At 47.6% G+C, this 22709-nt stretch overlaps 1 protein-coding gene across 2 annotated transcripts in view; it reads left to right on the top strand.

Annotated features, from left to right (window-relative positions):
- Window positions 1–22709, top strand: part of CUL5 (cullin 5) — a 497462-nt gene that overhangs the window by 349160 nt on the left and 125593 nt on the right. For both annotated transcript variants that reach the window (XM_069202325.1, XM_069202326.1), the window contains exon 13: window positions 5827–5958. In XM_069202325.1, the coding sequence (XP_069058426.1) occupies window positions 5827–5958 (132 nt within the window). The remainder of the gene's footprint in view (window positions 1–5826; window positions 5959–22709) is intronic.

Here is a 22709-nt window from a genome sequence, read left to right as displayed (position 1 = left end):
CACCCCCTACAGCCTCTGCCCGCTGGTCCCTTCAACCAAGAGTGCTCCTGGTGAAGAAAACCGGACGCCTCAGAACACCTCTGCACCCATTGCCCCTGCCCCGTGGAGAAGCTGGCCGAAGGTGTCTTTCCATCCCCGAGCATCTCAATACTTGAACCCACCTGTCGGTTCTCCTCGATTGGACTCCTTGTCCAAGCCTGCAGCCTCTTTTCAACTGGACCGATTCCCATTGACTAACCTTTGGTTCAAGGTAGGCCAGAAGTAGTTTCAATTTGTCGTACTTCCTCTTCGGCCTTACCAGCATCCCTTGTGAGTTCACAAAAGTGACCGCGGTGGTCGTTGCACACATTTGGAGGTCAGTTTCTCTTACCTCAACGACTGGCTGTTGAAGGCAGGCTTGTCACAATCGGTCTCATAGGCCATATCTACATAACAGTGACCATCATTACATTGTTTGGGTCCACTCCCTTGTAGATTCTTCTATTCTTTGAAGTTATCCTGAAAGCAGTGCTGTTCATGGAACAGTGCAGTTGATGGCTTCCCAATGAGCTGTGGGCATACCGGTTATGATCTTGATTTGGTGATGGATGCATCCCTGCTAGATGGGGGATGTCATCTGGGGAAGGTGGAGATCAGAGGAGCCTGGCGTTCAATGGATGTGAAGCTCCATATCAGTCTGTTGGAGCTTCATGCTATTCGTCTGGCTCTGAAGGCCTTCCTGCCTGCTGTACATTAAAGGGAGGCTGGTGCAGGTTCTCATCGACAACACCACCGCCATGTGGTGTTGCAGAAGGCAGGGCAGAGTAAGGTTCTAGGCCCTGTGCCAGGAGTCTCTGCACCTCTAGAGATGGTTGGAGCACCAGAGTATTGCTCCGATCGGGAACCATTTGGCAGGGTCACTGAATGCCAGAGTGGCCGATCTGTTCAGACGGAATCTGGCAGATCACGAATAGCTTCTATTTCCCAAAGTTGCTCACTGAACTTTCCAACAGTGTGGACAACCTGGCTAAATTGTTTGGCATTGTCGAACATTTTGCATGTTGGACTTCCTTCAAGAATACTCGTTAAGAGATGAGCTCTGGCTGGAGTGGAACACTGGATCTCTGGATGCCTTCTCACGCCTGCCTTGAATTCTCAAAATGATCAAGAACGACTGGACCCAAGTCATCCTAGTGGCTCTGGATTGGGCCATGAACTATGGAACTTCTGGCCATGAGCATATCTAACAGGCTATCATTTTAGGAGGATCTTCTGTTGCAGCAACAGGGCAGGGTCCTCCACTATAATCTATACAATCCACACCTTCATGTGTGGAGATTGAGCAGTGGCAACTGACTTAGTTTGATCTGCGGTCTGAGGTAGTGGATGTCTCCTGGCTGTCAGGCACCCTTCAGCAGTTTCCATTCATGTCGGGTGCTGGGAAAAATTTGTGGCTTGATGTGGCACTCATAAGACTGATCCCTTACAAGCAAAGTTGTCAGACTTTGTTTTTTTTATCTTTGTCTCAGCAAAACCTTTCAGTGGGAAAGGTTAAAGGTTATTTGTCAGCCCTTATTGGCATCTCTGCGTTTATCTACCAAATGTCCTTGTTTAGTCATTGTTTGTTTATTAAAGATTCAACAGATATGTTTCCTCCCAAAAAGTTTTTGGTGCCACAATGGGACCTTAACTTGCTCTTGACGTTTCTTGTGTGTTCGCCCTTCAAGTAGATGCACATTTTGTTTTTGTGCCTCCTGACATTGAAGACTGTTTTTCTCATTGGAACTATTTCAGCTTGTCAAATCAGTGAACTACAGAGACTTTCGTTGCCATACACCAGCTTTTTCTTGGACATGTTGATGCTGCGGACTCGAGCAGCATTTTTGCTGGAAGTGGTGACTCCCTTATAGGTTGGAAAACCCATTACTGACAGCCATCTTTAGGCCCCATCACCCCTCACAAGAGGCGAACGTGCTTCAGCGACTGGACCCCACATCCATTGTATAAAGGTACACCGTGTGGATGATTAGCTTTTATTTGGGTTCTCTGGGGTGAAGAACGGGAAGCTGTGCTTAGGACCCTCTCAAAGTGCATAGTCCTCTGTATCACGAAGTGGTGCACACTGGCTAAAAAGGAGCTTTCAGAAGGTGGGAGTGCTAATTTATTCCAGGGCTAAGGCTACTACCACTGCATTGGCTCACGGAATCCCTGTCCTTGACATTTGCCAGGGTGCGATATGGGTGTCAGTGCCATTTTTATGAAGCACTACTTTTTTGTTAGCCAGGTCTTGTGAGAGGGGTACTTTTCCTGCTTTTCTTGCAGGGCTCTGTGGCCTGAATGCACTCCACAGGCACTCCGCCTGGAGACTTACCGATTTGGTATCTATTCTAAGTTGAGGAATCTGCGATTAGAAGTATTAATCAGAAACACAAGTTATATACCTTTGGTAACACTCTTTCTGGTGGACACTCTAACTGTAGATTCCTCACTGCCCTCCCACCTCTATTTATTGGAGTGGTTTCTTTTTAATGTCTAAAAATTAAACAAGTTAGCTTTCAGCACACCTGTACAAACAGTTGTTTATGCTGTGCGTCTAAGGGTGCGGAAAGGGAGCAGACACAAAACTGATGTCAGCGTGTAGGGATGGTGGTTGTAGGAAAGTAGCATCTTTCTGGCATAGTACCCCCCAGTTTTTGCCTTGTGTCAGTGTGTTTAGACTGTAGTACACTGGGACCCTGCTAATCAGGACCACAGTGTCTGTGCTCTCTCCTCTAAATGTGGTTGCTGGTAAACTTTTACACCGCACAATTGGCATAGTGGTGCACCCATGTAAGTCCCTAGTATATGGTACGTAGGTACCCAGGGCATTGGCACACCAGGGGTCTCCCATGGCTCCAGCATGTATTATGCCACCCATGAAAGCCCAAGCAAACTGTGTCTGCAGGCCTGCCATTGCAGCCTGCGTGAAGAGGTGCATGCACCTTTCACTCCAGATATAAGGCTTGCCTTATATTGCAGTCACTACAATTGGACACTGTAAGTCACTCCTCTGGTAGGCCCTTCAGCCCAGGGACAGGACAAGTGTGAGGGTCCTCCTGCATGAGCAGGGTACCTCTACAAACCCCAGACTCCATTCCCTGGGCTTTGGAAGTGCGGGGAAGCCATCTTAAGGTCTGTAGTGGAAAGTGGTCAACACGAGTAGCCCAACTACATAATGGCTTCTCCGAACCTAGGCATGTTTGGTATCAAACATGTTGTAATGATGCAACTACACTGATTCCAGTGCTAGTTGCATGATCCCTTGTACGCTGGGGTTTTCTTTGAGGATACCTCAGTTCTGCCTGTGCAGCCTTACTGAGTCTGGCTGCCAGCCCACGCTGCTGCTAACCCCAAACACTGTTCTCCCCTCCGGCTGATGAGCCTTAATCCGAGCAAAGTATTGGTTATGCTGATGGTTCTCACCTCCTTATGTGTGCATATCAACGTATTGTTCATATAATGAGCTTATTCCAGCCAAGGGTGCCCATCAGTACTGCACCCAACCACTACGGGTGCAATTTAGTTGGTGAAGAAACCAGCTTACAACATGAAGAGAATATGTACCGGGGCACACCGAAGAGTCCTAAAAGTCCAAACTTTACTGTGCTTGCAAATCAGCACGTAACACGGATCTGTGGTGCATCATGAGGATTTTATTCAACCGTTGTACAGGATTCAAACCAAAGCAAAGGTAAGTCAAATGGAAAAAACAGCCAAACAGCCGACGTGTTTCGTCTAAAGAGACTTTCTCAAGGCTGACAAGAAAAAGCATGAACAAAAATTGTGCAGATTATGGTGAGTGTCCTATATTCTGGACATACCATGAGTCCAATGTGTGTCATGTGTGAAAATAGCATATGATATGCTCAGAATCAGTAAAAAGCTATGACCTTGATAAGTCGTAAAATCCCCGCGTTTCTCGAATACTGGGAGAGACCCGATTTTATGACTACAAAAAATCCAGCTGCAGCGGACCTGTTAGCCCATGGGACACCCAGCTCGATAAGTCTGCACCTGGGTGCATGTGGGATTTCTGGTTCTTACGTCTGGTAATTTCTTACTCCTCCAGTCCCTGGGATTCCAACAATCTTACCTTGGTTGGGCACCTCCATTCTTATACCACTTACTTAGTATATGGTTTGATCTCCCATAGGGCCCCATGTATTTGCTATTCCTGTTTGTTTCTAAGTGTATATTCTGTGTATAGTATCTCCAAGTGGAGATATACCAATGTTAGAATAGCAGTAGTGTTGTAAAAAAGAATACTTTATTTTTGCAACACCTGGTGTGGTTCTTTCTTGTGTGAGAGTTACTGACTGACTATTGTGGCATTGCAAATGCCGTACACTTTACTTAGATAAGCTTTAGCTGCTCACCACAGCTACCTCTAGAGAGCTTTTGCTATCTGGACACCTAAACACTATCACTAAGGGTTCCCTGTACTCCGTATAGGGTGCCACGCAATAGGTGTACACTATAAACTGAGCCAGCCTCCAACAGCGGTTATATGTGACTCTGCTCTGTCACTTTCAGCTGATGCAGGGCCACACCGTTCCAACTAGAAGCACATGGGAGCAATGTTGATAAAAATGTTTCCTGATTTAATCTGACACATGAGGAGTATTTTACGGTGAGGAATCTGCAGTTTAAAGAATCCTACTGAATGAGTGTTACTGAAAGTAAGTAACTTGTTCTTTCAGTTTATAAAAGGCCTCTAGACATAAATATGAATGGCAAGTTTGACAGAGTTGGACTTTTGAGTCTTTACTTAGTTCCCTCCAAATGAGCACCTACTTTCCAGTTCCATAGTACAACAAAAGTGATAAGTAATTAAATACATAATTAAAATAATAAAAATGTATGTACTGAATGCAATGAACGTAATTGTCTCGAAGTGCTCATTTAATGAATGACCTTCCCTAACTTCAAAGTCATCATTTTTTTTTTTTTTTTACCTTAGGTGGACGGGAGGCAGAGCTCCTGTTTGGATATGTGGCCAGCGTTTTTTTTTTTTTTTTTTTTTGCTAGTTCTTTACCCACTGAACTGTCACTAGTCAGAACATGTATGAGTTAAGCTCTGTATTCATAACATAATGAAGGAAATACGAATTTTAAATACATCCAGTGCACCCCAGTGGTCTTGATTACTATCACGCTACTCACTTTGCCTAGACCTTGTTTTTTTTTAGCTTGGTGAACTGATGGATACATGCTTAGGTATGACATTAGGTAATTTCCTTTTTGAATGATTAGACAAGTGGACCTTTGTGTGTGCTGCTGGTGGAATGTGTTGATAATATCACATGCCGTCTACTATTAACTTTAGAGTGTTTATATCAGCGTGCCCTTCTGATATTGTAACAATCCAAAATAAGCACCCGAACTTGGCTCTTATAACATGGAAGTAAATCTCATTCAGTATTACAAACAATGGTTGTGCTCCAATAATAAATATATGTAAAAGGCAGTGTGTGGTAATGTGTGTTACAAGTTATACTTTGGTGCTGTGTTTAAGACGCTGCTATTTCTAGTGACTCCGGTGACAAATTGATTGTGCTGGTTATCTGGCTCAATCTGCTCAATGTTGAAAGTGTATGTTGTTTGTGACTCATGATGCAGAAAAAAATACTTCAGAGTCGAGGACTTAGAAGTAGAAGATAAAGAATCCAAAGGAAAAAAAGTGAATTTTTTAGCCAGCTGAGATTAGTCCTTATGATTAAAGTATACTGTATATAATCTGCCCTTGGTTTGTAAGCTTGTTTTGTTGATTTAAGAAAGCTGAACAATTTAAAATGTTTTTTCTTGCAGCTTCTTGTGCTCAAATATGTACAAAATAAGGATGTCTTCATGAGGTACCATAAAGCTCATTTAACAAGGCGGTTGATTTTAGACATCTCGGCTGATAGTGAAATTGAAGAAAACATGGTAGAGTGGTTGAGAGTAAGTACCCCAAAGCCTTGTCTGAGTGTGTTTGATTGCTCATTTTATACATATGTAATAAGCTACGGAATTCTTGAATTTCCTGGCTCCCCCTGTAATTGAGGGTTATGAAATAGTAATCCTTTTTCCATGTGTGTTACACAGGGCAGTCAGAATGGCATCCTTCTCAAAGATTGTGTTTTCAAAGTGTTATATACCTGAGAAGCTAAATTGTCTCCTACTGTTTGGCATGTTTTTGTTCTGTCCATTTCAGAATGCCATTACAATGTACAATTCTGTATAATTTTCCCACAAATGATGTGACTACATACAGCAATGTCAATACCGATGTCACTTAATGCCAGTAGGTATGAAAGTGTTCCACTCTTATTCCCAATTTAAGATAAATTCTGTCTGAAGGGCTAAAATTCACTTTCACTTTACGAACAAGAACATTTAAGGTGAGTAGAGGAATATTCTAATTTAAGAGTTGGCTTGAAAACTCTTAGCTGCCTCCTTTTGTTAGTTTAACTCTAACTTGCTTTACATTAAGGCATCTTCATCCCCTTTGGAGATCCCAACACAGCTTAGTCTTGTTTTGCGCCAAATAATTGATAATGCATGTTTCGGTCTAACATATTAAATTCTTGTTGCTCCAGTAAATGATTTTGGGGGTAAACTTATGACCTATTCCACCACTTTACAAATTAGACTGTGGCCCTAAAATGTATATTGCTACATTACAGCTTGTAATACTTATCACAGATTTCTACCTGTTTAGACAGAAGTTATAGATTTAGAATAGATTTTACCCACAGTGTCACCAAATGCATCAACGCTAAGGTTTTTTTAACCAGTAATTATACATTTTTAGACACAAAACATAACAATCAGCACTATCATAAAATGCATGATTTCATGGATGCCGAATGTAGCCTGTGCTGTGCCATTATCTGGGCTTACATCACTTTATTTCTCTTCTTAGCTAGTGCTGCCAAAAGTTCACCCCAAGACTGGGTTGAGTCAGTTCTGTTCTGGCTCCTCTTTCTATGTTCATTATTGTGTTTTCTAACTCAGCCAATGCCTTTGCCGTCAGTCGTTTAGTCAGCAGCAAAGCTAAAGATATAAAATTACAACTAGATTTAGATTTGGCTGACCCCAAACGGCACGCAGGGTACTGCTTGAAAAAAAAACCTCTGGATCCAGACTGACGCCTGGGGAAAATTCTAAGTTAAGGAATCTGCAGCTAGAATATGTCTCTACCAGATTGCTTTGCAGTCTCCGTGAAATGGTGTATTCACGTTTCACCCTAGATATAAAGTTTACCTTATAGCACGCCCACTGCACTTTGACCCTATAAGTTACCCCTAAGGAAGGCCCTTCAGCCCAAGGGCAGGGTTCATGGTTCTACGTGTGAGGGCAACCCTGCACGAGCAGAGGTACCCCTAAAAATCCCAGACTCCATTTTCTGGGCTTTGTAAGTGCAAGGAAATCTTTCTAAGGTATGTAGTGAACACTGGTCATCACAAGATGTCCAACTAAATAATGGTTTCTCCGAACCTAAGCACGTTTGGTATCAAACATGTTGAAATCATGCAAGTACACCTGTTCCAGTGCTAGTGGCATGATACCATGTACTTTGGGGGTTCCTTAGAAGATCTCCCATGTCTGCCTGTCCATCCTTGTAGGGTCTGTGTGCAAGCTAGTGCTGCCGCCGACCCCAGACACTGTTCTGCCCTCCAGCATCTGAGCTTGACTCGGGAAGAGAAAGGCAGAAAAAAGGAATTCCTTTAGAGGAGAGGTGTTACCCCTCTTCTTCAGAAATAGATGTTTCTGGGCTAGGGTGGGGGTGCTCCTTAGCACCACCAGACTCCTTTGAAGGGCACATTTGGTGCCCTTTTGCTAAAACCAGAATCTTCCAGTGCCGGGCCCCCAGGCTCCCGCTCTGGTGCAAAATACACAAAGGAAAGGAGAGTGACCACCCTGTCCAGCTCCTGCTCTAGGTAGGTGCCCAGAGCTCTGCCATGTGGCCACTTGATTGTACCATCTTAGAAATAGGATGGGCAGAGGCCCCTGGGAGCTGCTGACTGGTCAGTCCAGCTGATTAGCTTCCCTGAACGCCCTCCCTGATAGGTGGGTCACAGCAGTAGTTGTCCAACCCCCTCACTGGGTTATTTAATGGCTCACCTGAGGGTGGGACCCTAGATTCACTTTCACGACTTCTTCTGCAACCTGGACACCTGATCCTGCTGCTGGGCTTTGCCGGGGACCAAGACAAGGCTGCAGCTGGTAGGAGGGCTCCTACTGCAACATTGTCCTCGAGCATTTCAAGAACTCTGCAATTTCTGTGGCTGTGCATCCTTCGGAGTTATAAGGACTCTGCCTACACTAAGGGCATCCAGACGGAATTTCCCTTGGAGTGAAGGAGTCACTCCCCTGCACCTGCAGGCACTTTGACGGCTACGACCGGTTTGTGGATTTTGCTGTCCCATGGACTCCTCAGGGCGCTACAAAACAGGTGGTGGTTCTGTGGCTGTCCAGAGATCTGACCTGTCTTCTTTGCAACCGGAAAGACGGTGGTCATTAGTTGGAATTATTGGCACAGAACCTGTGTGCGCTGCGTCTGTCATCATCAAGGCTTGTTGGCTCTTCAGCTCGAAGTCCTCCTACTTTCAAGAAGCCCCAGCCTCAAGCATCACACACCTCCAAAACCGACATCCTTCCTGCAGCCTCTGCAACGTGGGCATCCATCATCTTTCTGCTGCGGAGGCATCCTTGCGACTCCCTGTGCCTGCTGCCAGACCCCTCGGCAATCGACAACCGGCATGGGACAGCTCGTGGATGAGTCCTGGGACCCTTCTGCGTTGCCTGGACGCCACAGCTGCATCTTCACAACAACCGTCATCACAGAAAACTATCCATGAGAAGGGTGGGCATTGCCCTCCTGCACCCCCTGAGCGTCTCTGGGTGGTCTGGACTCTGTCCGCTCTCGTCGGAATCCATTCCTGGGTTCCAATGACCTGGTCCATGGGTCATTGCAGCAGCTGGACAGCCAAGGTCCCCATTGACTTCAATGGGAGGTTCCGACCCAACTTCACCCCTTTGCACCTGCACTCCCTGGTGTAGGTACTCCACTTTTCTGGGTGTCCACGGGTGGGGGCGCACTTGAACCTTCCTTATTCCAATGGGTTTCCTCAGGGTCCTCCGGGAAGGGTCCATTTCCAACCTTTCCCTTACCTCAACTTACCCAATGTTATCCTATGGGACACCACTGCATTCGGGCTTCTGGGGAATACCTCCTGCTTGGTGTTCTAATACTTCCCCAGTACTTAGGATAGCTTGAGTGTTAGTCTTGTTCAGCTGTGAGTTTACTTACCTGTTTATTAGTATACGGTTTGCCCCCCACACCCCAGGGGCCCATGTAATTATATGCTTGTACCTTCCTATTTTGAACTATATATTTGTGTGTTTATATCTCCTGTTAAGAGATATATCAAAGTTAGTTTAGTGTCTCTGTGTTAATAAACAGCTTATTTTTCTAACACTTGGTGTGGTTCTTTGTTGTGTGTAAATCATTGACTGACGTTGTGGTTATTGCAATTGGTATATGCCCTCTCTGATAAGCCTTAGCTGCTCTTTAAAGCTACCTCTTTCTGAGAGCTTTGGTTATTGGAAAGCATCTAACACTATCACTAAGGATTGCCTGGACTCACTGCAGGGTGCCTCACCCATAGGTGTACACCATATACTGAGCCATATACTGAGCCAGTGTTTGTCAGTTGTGGTGTTATATATTTGGTGCAGTAACATAAAATACAAGTTGGGTGGCACACTATGGGAATCACAGAAATTTATTTTACATGTTCCCTTTTAGAGATTCCTCTACTTTGTTCATCCCACTTACCTGGCTGCGTATATTTCTATGCGATTGTAGCCAGCAGCTGTGGGTGCTTCCCGAAGCCTGGTTAGAGCGTGGGCAGGTACACACTTTAAAGGGCCTGAAGTTGTTGCGCTATGCAATTTGCACATTACAGTAACTGTGGGACATATTAATGCAGTAAAGTATGGGGCAGTTTTTAATGTGTATAATATTTAATGTGTATAATATTTCTATTTCGCCCAACCACCTTCAAATGCCACTAGCCGCCACTGCTATTCCCCACCGCTAAAAACGTGGAGTGTCAGCATTTTTGTACACTGGAACTTCCAAAGCAGTTCTCGCTAGGAGACACGCTTTAACTGGAATACAGAATACATGGCTCCCATACTCCATTCCCCTGATACCTCTTCTTCCCATAGTTCTGGTAAATTTCCGAACCAACTAGGGCCACGTTATCCTGGTGGTCCTGGATTCGGCGAAGAGAGTGTTGTATTCAGAATTCCTGAACATTAGCATCCGTCCTCCAATCAGGCTGCCTTTTCGGGAGGATCTGCTGTTGCAGCAACAGGGTAGCGTCCCACACCCGAACTTACAAATGCTCCACCTTCATGTGTGGAGATTGAGTGGCAAGAGTTAAGCGGCTTAGCCCTTCCTCCAGAAGTCTGTGACTTCACCTTGGCAGCCAGGCATCCATCAACAAAAAATTTATACACCTGCCATTGGGACAAGGTTGTGACTTGGTGTGCTGAGAAACACATTGATCTTCTTTCTATGCCTTTTTTCCAAAGTGCTGCTGTTTGTTTGTCCTTAGCCCAACAGGCTTTACTCTTGGCACAGTCATTGGGGTATTTTTTTGGCCAACTCTGCATTTTTTACGGTTGCTTGACCAACCCTGTACGTTAGTTACCTGTTAAGACTCGTGTTCTTAGAGGCTTTCAGCATATGTTTCCTCCACCACCTTTTGTTATACCCCAGTGGGACCTTCGTCATTTTTGATGTCTTCTCCCTCTGAACCCATGCATAGCTGTCCTCTTTGACTTTTCACAATCAAGACAGTATTCTTGATGACCATCACATCGTCCTGTTTAACCTCCATACATCAACTTCTTTCCAAACAAACTGGTTCTCCGAAGGTGAGTCAGTTGTTGTGACACACTTTCACGCTGGCCAAATCATCATGGAGCCGACTTTCTTTGCTCCACCTCATTCCTCTGAGGAGGAAGAGGGGCTCCACCACATGGATCCTAAGAGGACCCTGTCTTTCTATATATCATTTGTACTAAATACCATTGGGTGGATGATCAACTCTTTGTAGGGTTCACTGGAGCTAAGAAGGGGAAGGCAGTGTAGAGATGGTGTACGGAAATACCTCCCTTGGCATGGTTACCCCCTAACGTTTTACCTTTTGTTGATGCTAGTTATGATTGAAAGTGTGCTGGGACCATGCCAACCAGGCCCCAGCACCAGTGTTCTTTCCCTAAACTGTACCTTTGTTCCCACAAGTGGCACAGCCCTGGCACACAGATAAGTCCCTTGTAACTGGTACCCCTGGCACCAAGGGCCTTGTGGCCAGGGAAGGTTTCTAAGGGCTGCAGCATGTATTATGCCACCCTGGGGACCCCTCATTCAGCACATGCACACTGCCTCACAGCTTGTGTGTGCTGGTGGGGAGAAAATGACTACGTCGACATGGCACTCCCCTCAGGGTGCCATGCCCACATCCCACCGCCTGTGGCATAGGTAAATCACACCTCTTGCAGGCCTTACACCCCTAAAGCAGGGTGCACTATAACACAGGTGAGGGCATAGTTGCATGAGCACTGTGCCCCTACAGTGTCTAGGCCAAATGTTAGACATTGTCAGTGCAGGGTAGCCATAAAGAGTATGTGGTCTGGGAGTCTGTCAAACACGAACTCCACAGTTCCATCATGGCTACCCTGAAATCTTAGAAGTTTGGTATCAACCTTCTCAGCACAATAAATCCACACTGATGCCAGTGTGGAATTTATTGAAAAATGCACACAGAGGGCATTTTAGAGATTCCCCCTGTATACCAGTCCAAACACCAGTGTTGGGCTGACCAGTTCCTGCCAGCCTGCCACAACCAGACGAGTTTCTGGCCACATGAGGTGAGTGCCTTTGTCACTCTGTGGCCAGGAACAAAGCCTGCACTGGGTGGAGGTGCTTCTCACCTCCCCCTGCAGGAACTGTAACACCTGGTGGTGAGCCTCAAAGGCTCATACCTGTTGTTACAGCGACCCAGGGCATCCCAGCTAGTGGAGATGCCCTCCTCTCCGGACACAGCCCCCACTTGTGACGGCAAGTCTGGAGGAAGCACAAAAAGGGTGTATCCACCCTACAGGACAGTAGCCATTGGCTACTGCCCCCCAGACCTAAACACACCCCTAAATTTAGTATTTAGGGGCAACCCTGAACCCAGGGATCAGATTCCTGCAACCTGAAGAAAGAAGGACTGTTGACCGGAAAGCCCCACAGAGACTACTGAGACAACAACTGACTTGGCCCCAGCCCTACCGGCCTGTCTCCAGACTCAAAGAACCTGCACAGCGACACAGCCAGCGCGACCAGTGACCTCTGAGGACTCAGAGAACTGACCTGCTCCTAAAGGACCAAGAACCTCCTGAGGACAGTGTCTCTGCCCAGAAACAACAACAAAGAAACCAACTTTAAAGAGACTCTAACTTCCCTCCAGAAGCGCGAGTCTTCACACTCTGTACCCGATGCCCCCGGCTTGAGTTCAGGACAACCAACAATGCAGAGAGGACTCCCAGGCAACTCCAACGACGTGGACATCCTGCGTCGACCTCCCTGCACCCCCACAGCGACACCTGCAGAGAGGATCCAGAGGCTCCCCCTCACCGCAACTCCCTAGTAACAAAGGAACCCGACGCCTGGACCAAGCACTGCATCTGCAGCCCCCAGGACCGAGAGGAACCACCTACAAGTGCAGGAGTGACCAGCAGGCGACCCTCATCCTGGCCCAGTCGGTGGCTGGCCCGAGAAGCACCCCTGTTCCCTGCCTGCATCGCCAGAGTGACCCCTGGGTCCCTCATTGTTTTCTATGGCAAACCCAACACCTACTTTGCACACTGCACCTGGCCACCCCTGTGCCGCTGAGGGTGTGTTTTGTGTGCTTTTGTGTGTCCCCCTCCAGTGCTCTACAAAGCCTCCCCCCCTCCCTCCCCCAGAGCAGTTCTTTAACCTATTAGTATAATTTCCAAGCTATATTATTTTTGTCTGGCTCACAGCTTGATTTAATAGTTTATTATAATATTTGCATTCAAGCATCGTCCCTGCATATATTTTTGCCAGCAAGCCATCACATCTGTGCCAGATTGCCAGCATCTCTGCCCGGCAGCTTGTCAATCTGCTATCCCCACCTTATCTATCTGATGGAGAATTCTAGCTGCGGATTCCTTACCTGTGCGTTCTCCCCAGGCATCAGACTGGATCCGAAAGATTTTTCGTCAGCAGAACCCCTGCATGCGGTTAGGTGGCGTTGATCGGCTCCACGTTGGTCAGCATCCTGCACTGTAAATAAAGTTGCGGTTCCTATATAGGTGCCACCCAGGCACACCAGTGGTAGTTCTTTTCTTTCCGTGCCAGATCAGTCAATGATCCGGAGAAGAGCTACCCCTCATTCGTTTTTGACTGGCCTTTTCAAATTTTTCATTGGACATTTTTGAGGTTTGCCTCCTGTATTGCATCATGTGGATGTCGTCATGCAAGACAGGTTTTAAGCCCTCAGGATCCTGTCATCTGCCGATGTCTGTGATGGATCTGGATCTCGTCTGTTCGTAGTGTTTGGACCGCAACCCCAAGTCGTGCTCCGAGTGACAGGCCATGTATTCGAAGGCTTTGAAGGAGCGGTCCCTAAAGCTGATGGAGGACTGACATGCGACTACGCACAGGTTAAGGTCCTGGTCATGTGGAAGGTCTCTGAGTCTGAAGTCGTGGTCGTCCCACTCCAGGTCCTCGGAACGATCAGGTAAGTCAAGGCAACAGAAAAGAAGCAAGAATTCAAAGCTGTCTTTGACTTCTTCTTGCCTGTCGGCCGGCGCAATGCAAGGGCATAGTCAATCTAGGCTTTGTTTTTCAGAACCTGAGCATGGGCTGCGCCTCCCTGACTTTCCAGGAACCGGAGCGATCCCTGCCCAGTAAAAAAAAAATAATGAAGCCATGCGCCTCATTTTTGGGGAGCCTAGCCCTTTCGACATGCCTTTTGGCCCTTAGGGTCAGAGGGGGCCCCATCAGTTTTCCTGCTGGGAACTTTAGCCTTTGTGCCGATGGGCCCCAAAGAGATCCATTCCTGTATCTGGACCAGCACCGATCGTACCACCTTGACCTTCCCAGGCGCCGGTCCTGATTTCGACGCTCCTGGTGCTCATCAGCAGCACCATCCCCATTGTCCTCCCTGACTCCAGCGCCAACAGGAGCTTTGCCTCCTAGATGTGATCCTGAGCCCTATTCCCTTGGACTAGGTCTCGGCCAGGACTAGGAAGGGTTTGCAGGACCCTTTACAGTACCAGCCATAAACAAGGAGGAAATTAACTGGCATGAGGATCTGGGTGAAGTCAGTGGACTGGACACTTCTCCAGACACTGGTATGCTTTCTATCATTACTGTGGCTACGGAGGATGGAACTTTCTACACTATGGTGGTGCGGAGGGCAGCTAAAGTCCTACACCTTCAGTCACCATCAGTGGCAGTTAAAACTAACATTCTGACAAAAGTTCTACAACCGGGAGTCTTCACATCCAAACCCCTACTCCTGTTTAATAATGCACTAACGGACGTCCTTTTGGGTACCTGGTCCAAACCCAACACCGGGGCTCCTGTTCGCCAACCCTGTTCGTCCTATTTTTAGAACCCTCAAACCCTCAATCTCTTCCTCAAGAGGTTGTTCAAAACACTCACATTGGCTCAGGTCTTGTCTTCTCTGGACCCAGGAGACTGGCTAGTAGTGCTAGACTTGAAGGATGCTTAATTCCATATCCAAGTCCTGCCTGCCCACAGACGTTACCTGTGGTTCACAGTACACCACGAGCACTTTCAGTTCACTTTGCTTCCCTTTGGCATCACAAGTGCCCCTTGGGTGTTGACCAAGGTGATGGCGATGAGTGCAGCTCACCTGCGGAGATCAGGCATGTCAGTCTTCTCCTAGGTCGATGAGTGTCTTTTGAAGGCGAGGTCGTCCCAGGCTGTCTTCTCCAACCTCCAGACTACGGCGGACCTCCTGTATTTGCTGGGGTTCACTATGAAAGTGCCAAAGTCGCACCTGACTCCCTCTCAGACACTCCCTTTCATCAGAACTTTTTTGGACACAGTGCAATGTCTGGCTTATCCTCCTGAGCGGCTTGTCTAGGATATTCAAGCTAGGATACAGATGTTTCAGCCTCTATGCTGGATTTCAGTGAAACTCACTCTGAGGCTGTTGGGACTCATGGCCTCCTGCATCCTGCTGGTGACACGTCAGATGGCATATGCGGGCTCAGCAGTGGGACCTGAAGTTCCAGTGGGTGCAGCTTCAGGGGAATTTCTCCGACATAGTCCAGATCTCAGAGGGAACTGCGAAAGATCTGCAGTGGTGGTTAATGAACTGCGACTGGGCAGAGGCAGATCCCTGTCCTTTCTCCAAACAGAGCTAACAGTAGTGACAGATGTCACTCCTGGGATGGGGTGGCCATCTAAAAGATGTGGAGATCAGAGGACTCTGGTCTGGGGCAGAATCTGGGCTCCACATCAACTTGCTGGAGCTCCGAGCAAGCCGATTGGCATTGAAAGCCTTTCTCCCCTTGGTCAAGGGAAGACTAGTGCAGGTGTTTCACGGACAACAGCTTTGCCATATGGTACTGCAACAAACAGGGCGGGGTGGGGTCGTGGACCCATTGTCAAGAGGCTGTGTGCCTCTGGACATGGCTGGAACAGCAGGGCATATCTTCGGTGGTTCAACACCTGGTGGGCTCTCTGAATACTAAAGCAGTCGAACTCAGCCGGACATGCCTAGTGGATCACGAATGGCGTCTCCATCAGGAGGTGGCGCAAGGTCTCTTTCAGCAATGTGGAGACCCTTGGTTAGATATGTTCACCTCCACTTAGAGCATGCAGTGTCAACAGTTTTGCGCGCTGAAGTTTCTAAGACGGCTCGCGCTCTGAGATGCTCTTCATCTCGAATGGGACTCTGGCCTCCTGTATGTCTTTCAGCCTAAACCATTCCTTCAAGAGTTTTCAAGAAGATCGTGAACGACCGGGCCAAAGTCATCCTTGTAGCCCCTGAACGGGCACTGCGAGTCTGGTATCCCAAGCAGGTGAGCATGTCGATCGAATCCTCCAATCAGACTCCCCTTTGGGAAGATCTGCTGTTGTAGCAGCAGGGGTGTGTTCTTTACCTGAACCTGTCCACTCTCCACCTTCTTGCATGGCGATTGAGCAGCAGCAGTTGTGACAGCTTTTGACCTTCCTCCTGAAGTCTGTAACGTCAACTTGTCAGCCAGGTGTCCCTCCACCAAGACGGTATACGCCTGCCATTGGAAAAAAAATTGTGGCCTTTCTGTCCCTGGCTTTCTCTGAGGGCTCTGCGTTTGGCACTCTTAAGAGTTATTCATCTGCCTTTCTTGAGGTTGCCTGTTCAGCCATCCTTGTTTAAGTTTCTTATTGTTCCCTACCTCTCCATTCATTATGCCCCAGTGGGACCTTAATTTGGTCTGACTTTCTTGATTTGGGCTCCTTTTGTGGCCTTCCACAATTGTCCCCTCAGCCTTCTTACATTGAAAATAGCTTTCCTGGTAGCTATTTCATATGCCTGCAGAGTGAGTGAGATGCAGATTTTATCATCTAAGTAACCCCGCCTCTCTATATATCTTCACAAAGTGGTGCTTCGCACAGCAACTTCTTTTCTGCCAAAAGTGGAGACCTCTTTTCATGTAGGCCAATCTATCACCTTGCCTACATTTTACGCACCCCCACATCCTTCTAAGGAAGAGGAGAGACTCCACTGCCTGGACCCACAAAGAGCATTGACGTTCTACTGTGATCGTACCCATGAGTTCCGGGTGGACAACCAACTCTTTATGGAGTATGTGGGTGGAAAGAAAGGTTGGGCTGTGCAGAAGCAAACCATCTCTTGTCGGGTTGTGCTTTGCATCAAGATCTGCTAGGTACTAGCCAAGAAGCAACCTCCTGAAGATTTGCCACCTATCTGCACACAGGGGTACTGCTCATGAAAAATCTTCCAGATCCAGTCTGATGCCTGGGAAAGACTTCAGAGGTAAGGAATCACTTGTCCTTTTATACACTTTAAGTGCATTAAGGTTTGTGGAGTAAGTGGTGGGCCTTTTGCAGTTGGTTCTTTATTTGTTATGCCAGGCAGAAAACAATAATTATTTTAGCTAGTTAGCAAACAGACCAATACTAATGTTATAACTTTCATATTCTTCCAGCATGGAACTTGCACAAAGTCAGTCTGCAAGCAGATTTTAAGCTACTGGCTTTTTTAAAGTCAGGAGCAGAAAATGGATGAGTTCTTAGCACATACAAACTCTGTTAGCCTGCGCAAGAAATGAAGCTAAACCCATGTTAACGAGGCCTGGAGCAGCAGGCCTAACACATTTGTACTCATTAATTCACACACAGATCCTTTCAGTCTACAAACTATGAAAGACTGTTAACATTCATCAAGGCCTATGACACATATAACATTATCAACCATATAGGAAATGTGTGATCAGATGTGACGCTATTCCAAAATGTTTTTTGTGTTGAAAAGTGTTTTTATTGGGTCTTACAATGCATACAATAGTTACGACAGAGTACATCATCCTCAGGTGCTGTAACAAAAAGATATGTATGAAAACATTAGCATGTTAACATGATACAATAACAATAATTAATTCAAATAAGTGTATTGAGACTTTTATAATGAGATATGCAGTAGAGGACTCTTACAAACAGTGAGTATATATCTGTGCCCTGTTTCTGCAGTACTCACTGAGGGCTGGGGGGAGGGGAGGCATATATCCTGCGAGGAAGAGGGGGTAGAGTACAGGCATGGTGGTGACAGGCAGGGATGTCTGAGGGGCTCACAGGGGTGTTGACAGTGTTGTATACGAGGGCGATGTCAAGGCTGGTCAGAACATATCAGCCATGGATGGTTGGGCCATCAAGACAGGACTGGGTAGTGGGGAAGGCCCATGGGTAGGCATGGATGATCCTCAGAGGGCTAGTTATGCTGTAATAGTCAGGGCAGAGAGCCACATATCTCTGGTGATGCGCAATGAAGGAGGTCACTAAAGTTTTCACAGCCTGTGACGGTTTTGATGTTATCAGCTCAACTTATGGTGTGAGATCATCTGTGTTCACACCATGTAGGAATTCTGCAAGGAGGGTGGCCCGTTGAGGGGAGATAAGAAGTTTACATAGATGCTGAACCTCCTCATATTGGAGGGCCTCCTCCACAGTTCCCCATTTGAGCATCACTCTGTGCCAGGCAGCTACTGGTGGAGTGCCATTGAAATCTGATACCACGCCTGGCCTGGAGGAGTGCCAGGGCCGCAAAGCGAGTTTGTACCTTGTTTTTTTTCCCCCCTACATCTGAAAATATCTAGGGCTCAAGCCTCCCATGTGTTCAAGTCAGGTAACTCCGTGACCTCCTGTAGGGTGTTGTGCACCAACTGCCAGTAACCTTGTAGAGCTGTGCAAGACCAAAACATGTGTTAGAGATCCGCATTGGGTGAGAAACAGCATGGGCATGGACAATATTGGTTCAGTTGGGTGGAGATGAGGTATGCACTGTGCAGAGTGACAAATTTAATAAAATATTCTTGAACCAGGAGTTGCAGGAGACCTGCTGGGGGTATTCCAGTTCCTGCTCCCATTCCTTGTTGTGAAGCACCTTCCCAAAGTCGCCTTTCCACTGAGTTCTCAGAGTTGTGAGGAGTTCTCAAATGGCCTTGTACTGCCACGTGATCTGTCGACCAGCCCCCTTTGTAAATATGGTCTGTAGGGCCGAGTGGATATCTGGTTACATCTCCTGTGCGTCCCATAAAGTGTGGCAGGTGTTGCGATGTTGTCGGTGTGTAAGAAACTGACCCAGTGAAAGGGCATGGTCTATAGTCAGCTGGTCGTATGAGAGAGGCTGGCCCTTTGGAGAACAGGTCGCCCACCCTTAGCAGTGAGTGCACTCTCCAGGCTCCCATGCCTGCAGACGTGAAGAAACCAGGGAAGCTTGGGATATAGGTTGGTTTCCCATGTGACAGAGCATACATGCATGGCAATCGCCACCCACAGCTGACAAGGTAAAAAAGGTAGAATCCCTGGAAAAAGTAGATTGCACCCTGTGGCTATAGGCACGATCCTGCAGTTGCTGCTAGTTTCACCAATGTAATGTGACCACTGCTGCAGCGCACACACAAACACACACACACACACACACACACCCTCTCTCTCTGTCCCTCGCCCTGTCCCTCTCTGTCTCTCTCTTCCTCCCTCCAGAGTGGGATAAATCACTCATTTGGACCAGTTAACCTGCAAATCCGGAGGCCACTGCAAAGGCAGCTGTTGGAATCATGGAGGCAGGAAAGGTCAGAGGTTATGTCTTGGAGGTACAGGAGCAAGTCGTCAGCATATAATGATTCAGTATGTGTTCTGTCCTTGAGGGGTATACCCCATTCCCAGTCCCTTCTGCATAGTTGGATGGCTAAGGTTTCCATCGCTATTGCAAAGAGAAGGGGGTATATTTGGCACCCTGTATGGGACCTCCGGTCACTGGAAAGGAGGGTGAGATGTGGCAGGCCAGGCAGACTTGAGACGTGGATTCATATCAATTAACCGGGTGTAGGCAAACAACCACTTTCTGACACCCATTCAATATATGGAAAAAGATTGCCCCATGACAGCGTATCAAACGCCTTCTCTAGGTCCAAAATAATGCAGCTGTCCATTGGTAAGTGGCCTTGGACTCGATCCTGGATGTGAAAGAGGGTTCATATGTTTGGGGAGGTGCTCCAGCCTGGGGCAAAGCCATTCTGATCAATGTATATTAATTTTGGAACGATCTGGGAGTATCAGGCAGTGAGAATCTTACCTAGTATTTTGTAATCAGCCCAGAGAATACTGATAGGTCTGTAGGACCCTGGAAGTGAGGTGTCACAGCCTGGCTTGAGAATAGAAAGTAGGAGGGGCTCTCGGAGAGACTGTGGTAGCTCACTGGTGAGGTGGTGGTCTGCTTTGAGCATCTCCGTGAGCCACGGGGCCAAGAACACTGAGAAAGTAGTATAGTATTCCAGTGGCAGTATTCCAGTGGCAGTCTTCCTAGGCTGGGAGTTTTGTTATTCACAAGATCACAAATTGTTTGTACCACCTTGAATGTTGTTTTAGGGCCGTCTAGGGAGGTTCTAGTGTAGTCAGGAATACGGGGAAGTGTCTCCTCTGCAAGAAAGGCAAGGCTGCTTTCACTGTGTCTCCTGATGGGAGTCGGTAGATAGAGGAGTAATAGATGTGAAATCCCTGTAGTATTTCACCTTGGAAGCACACCAGGTCACCCAAGTGTGAGTGGATTTCTGTGATAGGACTGGCGTTGTCCCATCTGATTAACCAGGCTAAGAGATGGCCTCATTTAATCTCCTTCTCTGTGCAGTGCGCATGTGCCAAGAAATTAAACCATCACCAGCGTTCAAGGAGGGCAGTGTAATTGGTCTTTGCGGTTATGTCAGTCTGGGCCTCTGTTTGGGTCTCTGTCTGCCATCTTCCCAAGGTCCACAAGAAGACGTTTGGACTCCACAATCTCCCTGTCCGGTGTCCTTCATACCGCCACTGTCTTTTGCATACATGTCCCCATGTTCCCACCTTGAAGACTTCCCCTTCTAAGGGTCAGGTGGAGGCCGTGCCTTCATTTTTGGTGAAATACTGCCAGATACGTGCTTCCTGCACTGCACGGAAGGCAGAATCTTCCAGGCTGCCCCAACGTTGGCATCAGGGGACTCAGTGGTAGCCATCCTTTATCCACCACATGGACATCATGGTCCGAGATGATACACCTCAGATAATCTGAATGCTAGATGAGGGGTATTTAAGAGATTGGGGGGTATGGAGTGGAAGGAATAAAGTTTGGTTCTGGGGTGCATTGAACTCCAAGCGTCTGCTAGGGACCAATGCAGTGCCCAGTTCTGGAGGCGGGTCATACTGTGCAAACGGGGGTAACGTGGCAGCAGGGGGGGGTGGGATCTGCCCAGGTTTCAGATGCAACACGTAGTCGCCTCCAAAGATCCAGGGTACCAGAGTGTGGTGGGCTAGTTCGGCAGAGAGAGCACCCCGGAATGTGTCCTGATCTACATTGGGGGCATAGATGCATCCAGTAAGTACGGGACGAGCATCTAGGCTACGCACTTGGAGGACATACCGGCCCTCTTTATCTATGGTTATTCCGGTTTCCTGAAAGGGTACACCAGGGATAACCCATATCAAGGCACCCCGAGCAAAAGCGGAGTAAGTGGTGGCGTGGATGGTACCCCGCCAGCATTTGCAAAGTCTGTCTAGCTCCTTGGTTGTTGTTGTGTGACTCTTGAAGGAGGACTGTGTGGGCTTGTTGGCGTTTAAAGTAGGAGTAAAGTGCATAACATTTCTGGGCTGTATGCTTTCCACACACAGGGTAAGGGTAAGGGCAAGGATTCTGATGTCAAACAGGCTTGTCATAGCACGTGAAATGCACAGTAGCTGATACCTATGATGTGAAGTCTCTCAGAGGTATCCCTGTCCTGTAGGAATACCCTGTCCCAGTTATGTAATACGTGTATGATCTGCCTGCCGTTGTTGAACATGCAGGGGGAAGGTAAGATAGAGGTGAACTTTGTCGTAATATGGTGGGAAACAACATGAAGAGCCTACCGCAACTGGTAGTATGCCCAAAATGAGCATTGTCAAAAAGTAAACCCTAGTGTAACATGTGGGTGTGACCAAGATCGGAGGGGCAGCATATTATACGAGAGGCCCTATGTATCAGGGGGTGTGGGAAGTGGGATCCTGCTCCAAGATCGCCCTGGATCTTGCTCCACAAGAGAAAACAATGAGTTAGCATAAATCGGTCAGTAGTCTTGAAGAGGTGCGTCTCATCTGAGCGATGCATGTGAAGGGGTGAAGATCAGTAGTGGGGAAGGTCCCGATTTGGGCTGCAGTAGAAGACAATAGAGGCCATATTGAGGGTCACGAGCAGGACCGGCCGCCTAGGTCTGTGAAGAGAAATGAAGAGACCAAGGAAGAGGTTTAGTCGACAAGGACATGAATACTTATGGTATGAAGGAGAAACTTAATGTCCCTGCAATATGGAGAGAAACACAATCAGATCAGACGGTCTGCAGTTTGTGGGGTCACCAATCAGAGAGTTAAGGGATTCTGGAGGAGAGTCATTGGAGGAAAGGAGGTCATCCTCTGATGTAAAGATGTGTGGACCCTTCTCTTAAACAATGATTTCTGCGGTGGCCCCCAGGTTTGCTGCAGCCTGCAGATCTCATCTGTGACCCTCAATGATTTGTTGGAGAACAGGGGACGCAGCCATGGCACGAGCACACCTTTCCCTTTCCTCTGGTGGAGCTTGGGTGGGGACAAGCCCGCCTCAGCAGCAGGTCCCCATGTGTTGGTCCCCCAGAACCAAGCTTCCTTAGGGTCCTTAAAGAACGTGGCGGTCCGGTTTGAGATAACCTTAAGTTGGGCTGCAAACAGCAATGAGTACTGGACCCCCCAACTGTCTCAGGCGGTGCTTTACCTCTAAAAAGGAGGAGGGTTGACGCTGTACAGTGCGCGCAGGTAGTCAGGGAACAGCATAATGGACTTGGCCTCCACTCGGAGTGGGCTCGCCCGTCGGGCCGCCTGCAGGATAGCA

The sequence above is a fragment of the Pleurodeles waltl genome, chromosome 8 (genome assembly GCF_031143425.1).
Source record: "Pleurodeles waltl isolate 20211129_DDA chromosome 8, aPleWal1.hap1.20221129, whole genome shotgun sequence".
Classification (NCBI taxonomy): domain Eukaryota; kingdom Metazoa; phylum Chordata; class Amphibia; order Caudata; family Salamandridae; genus Pleurodeles; species Pleurodeles waltl.
The sequence above is the reverse complement of the archived record's forward strand: the minus strand, read 5'-3'. Positions and strand labels throughout refer to the sequence as shown.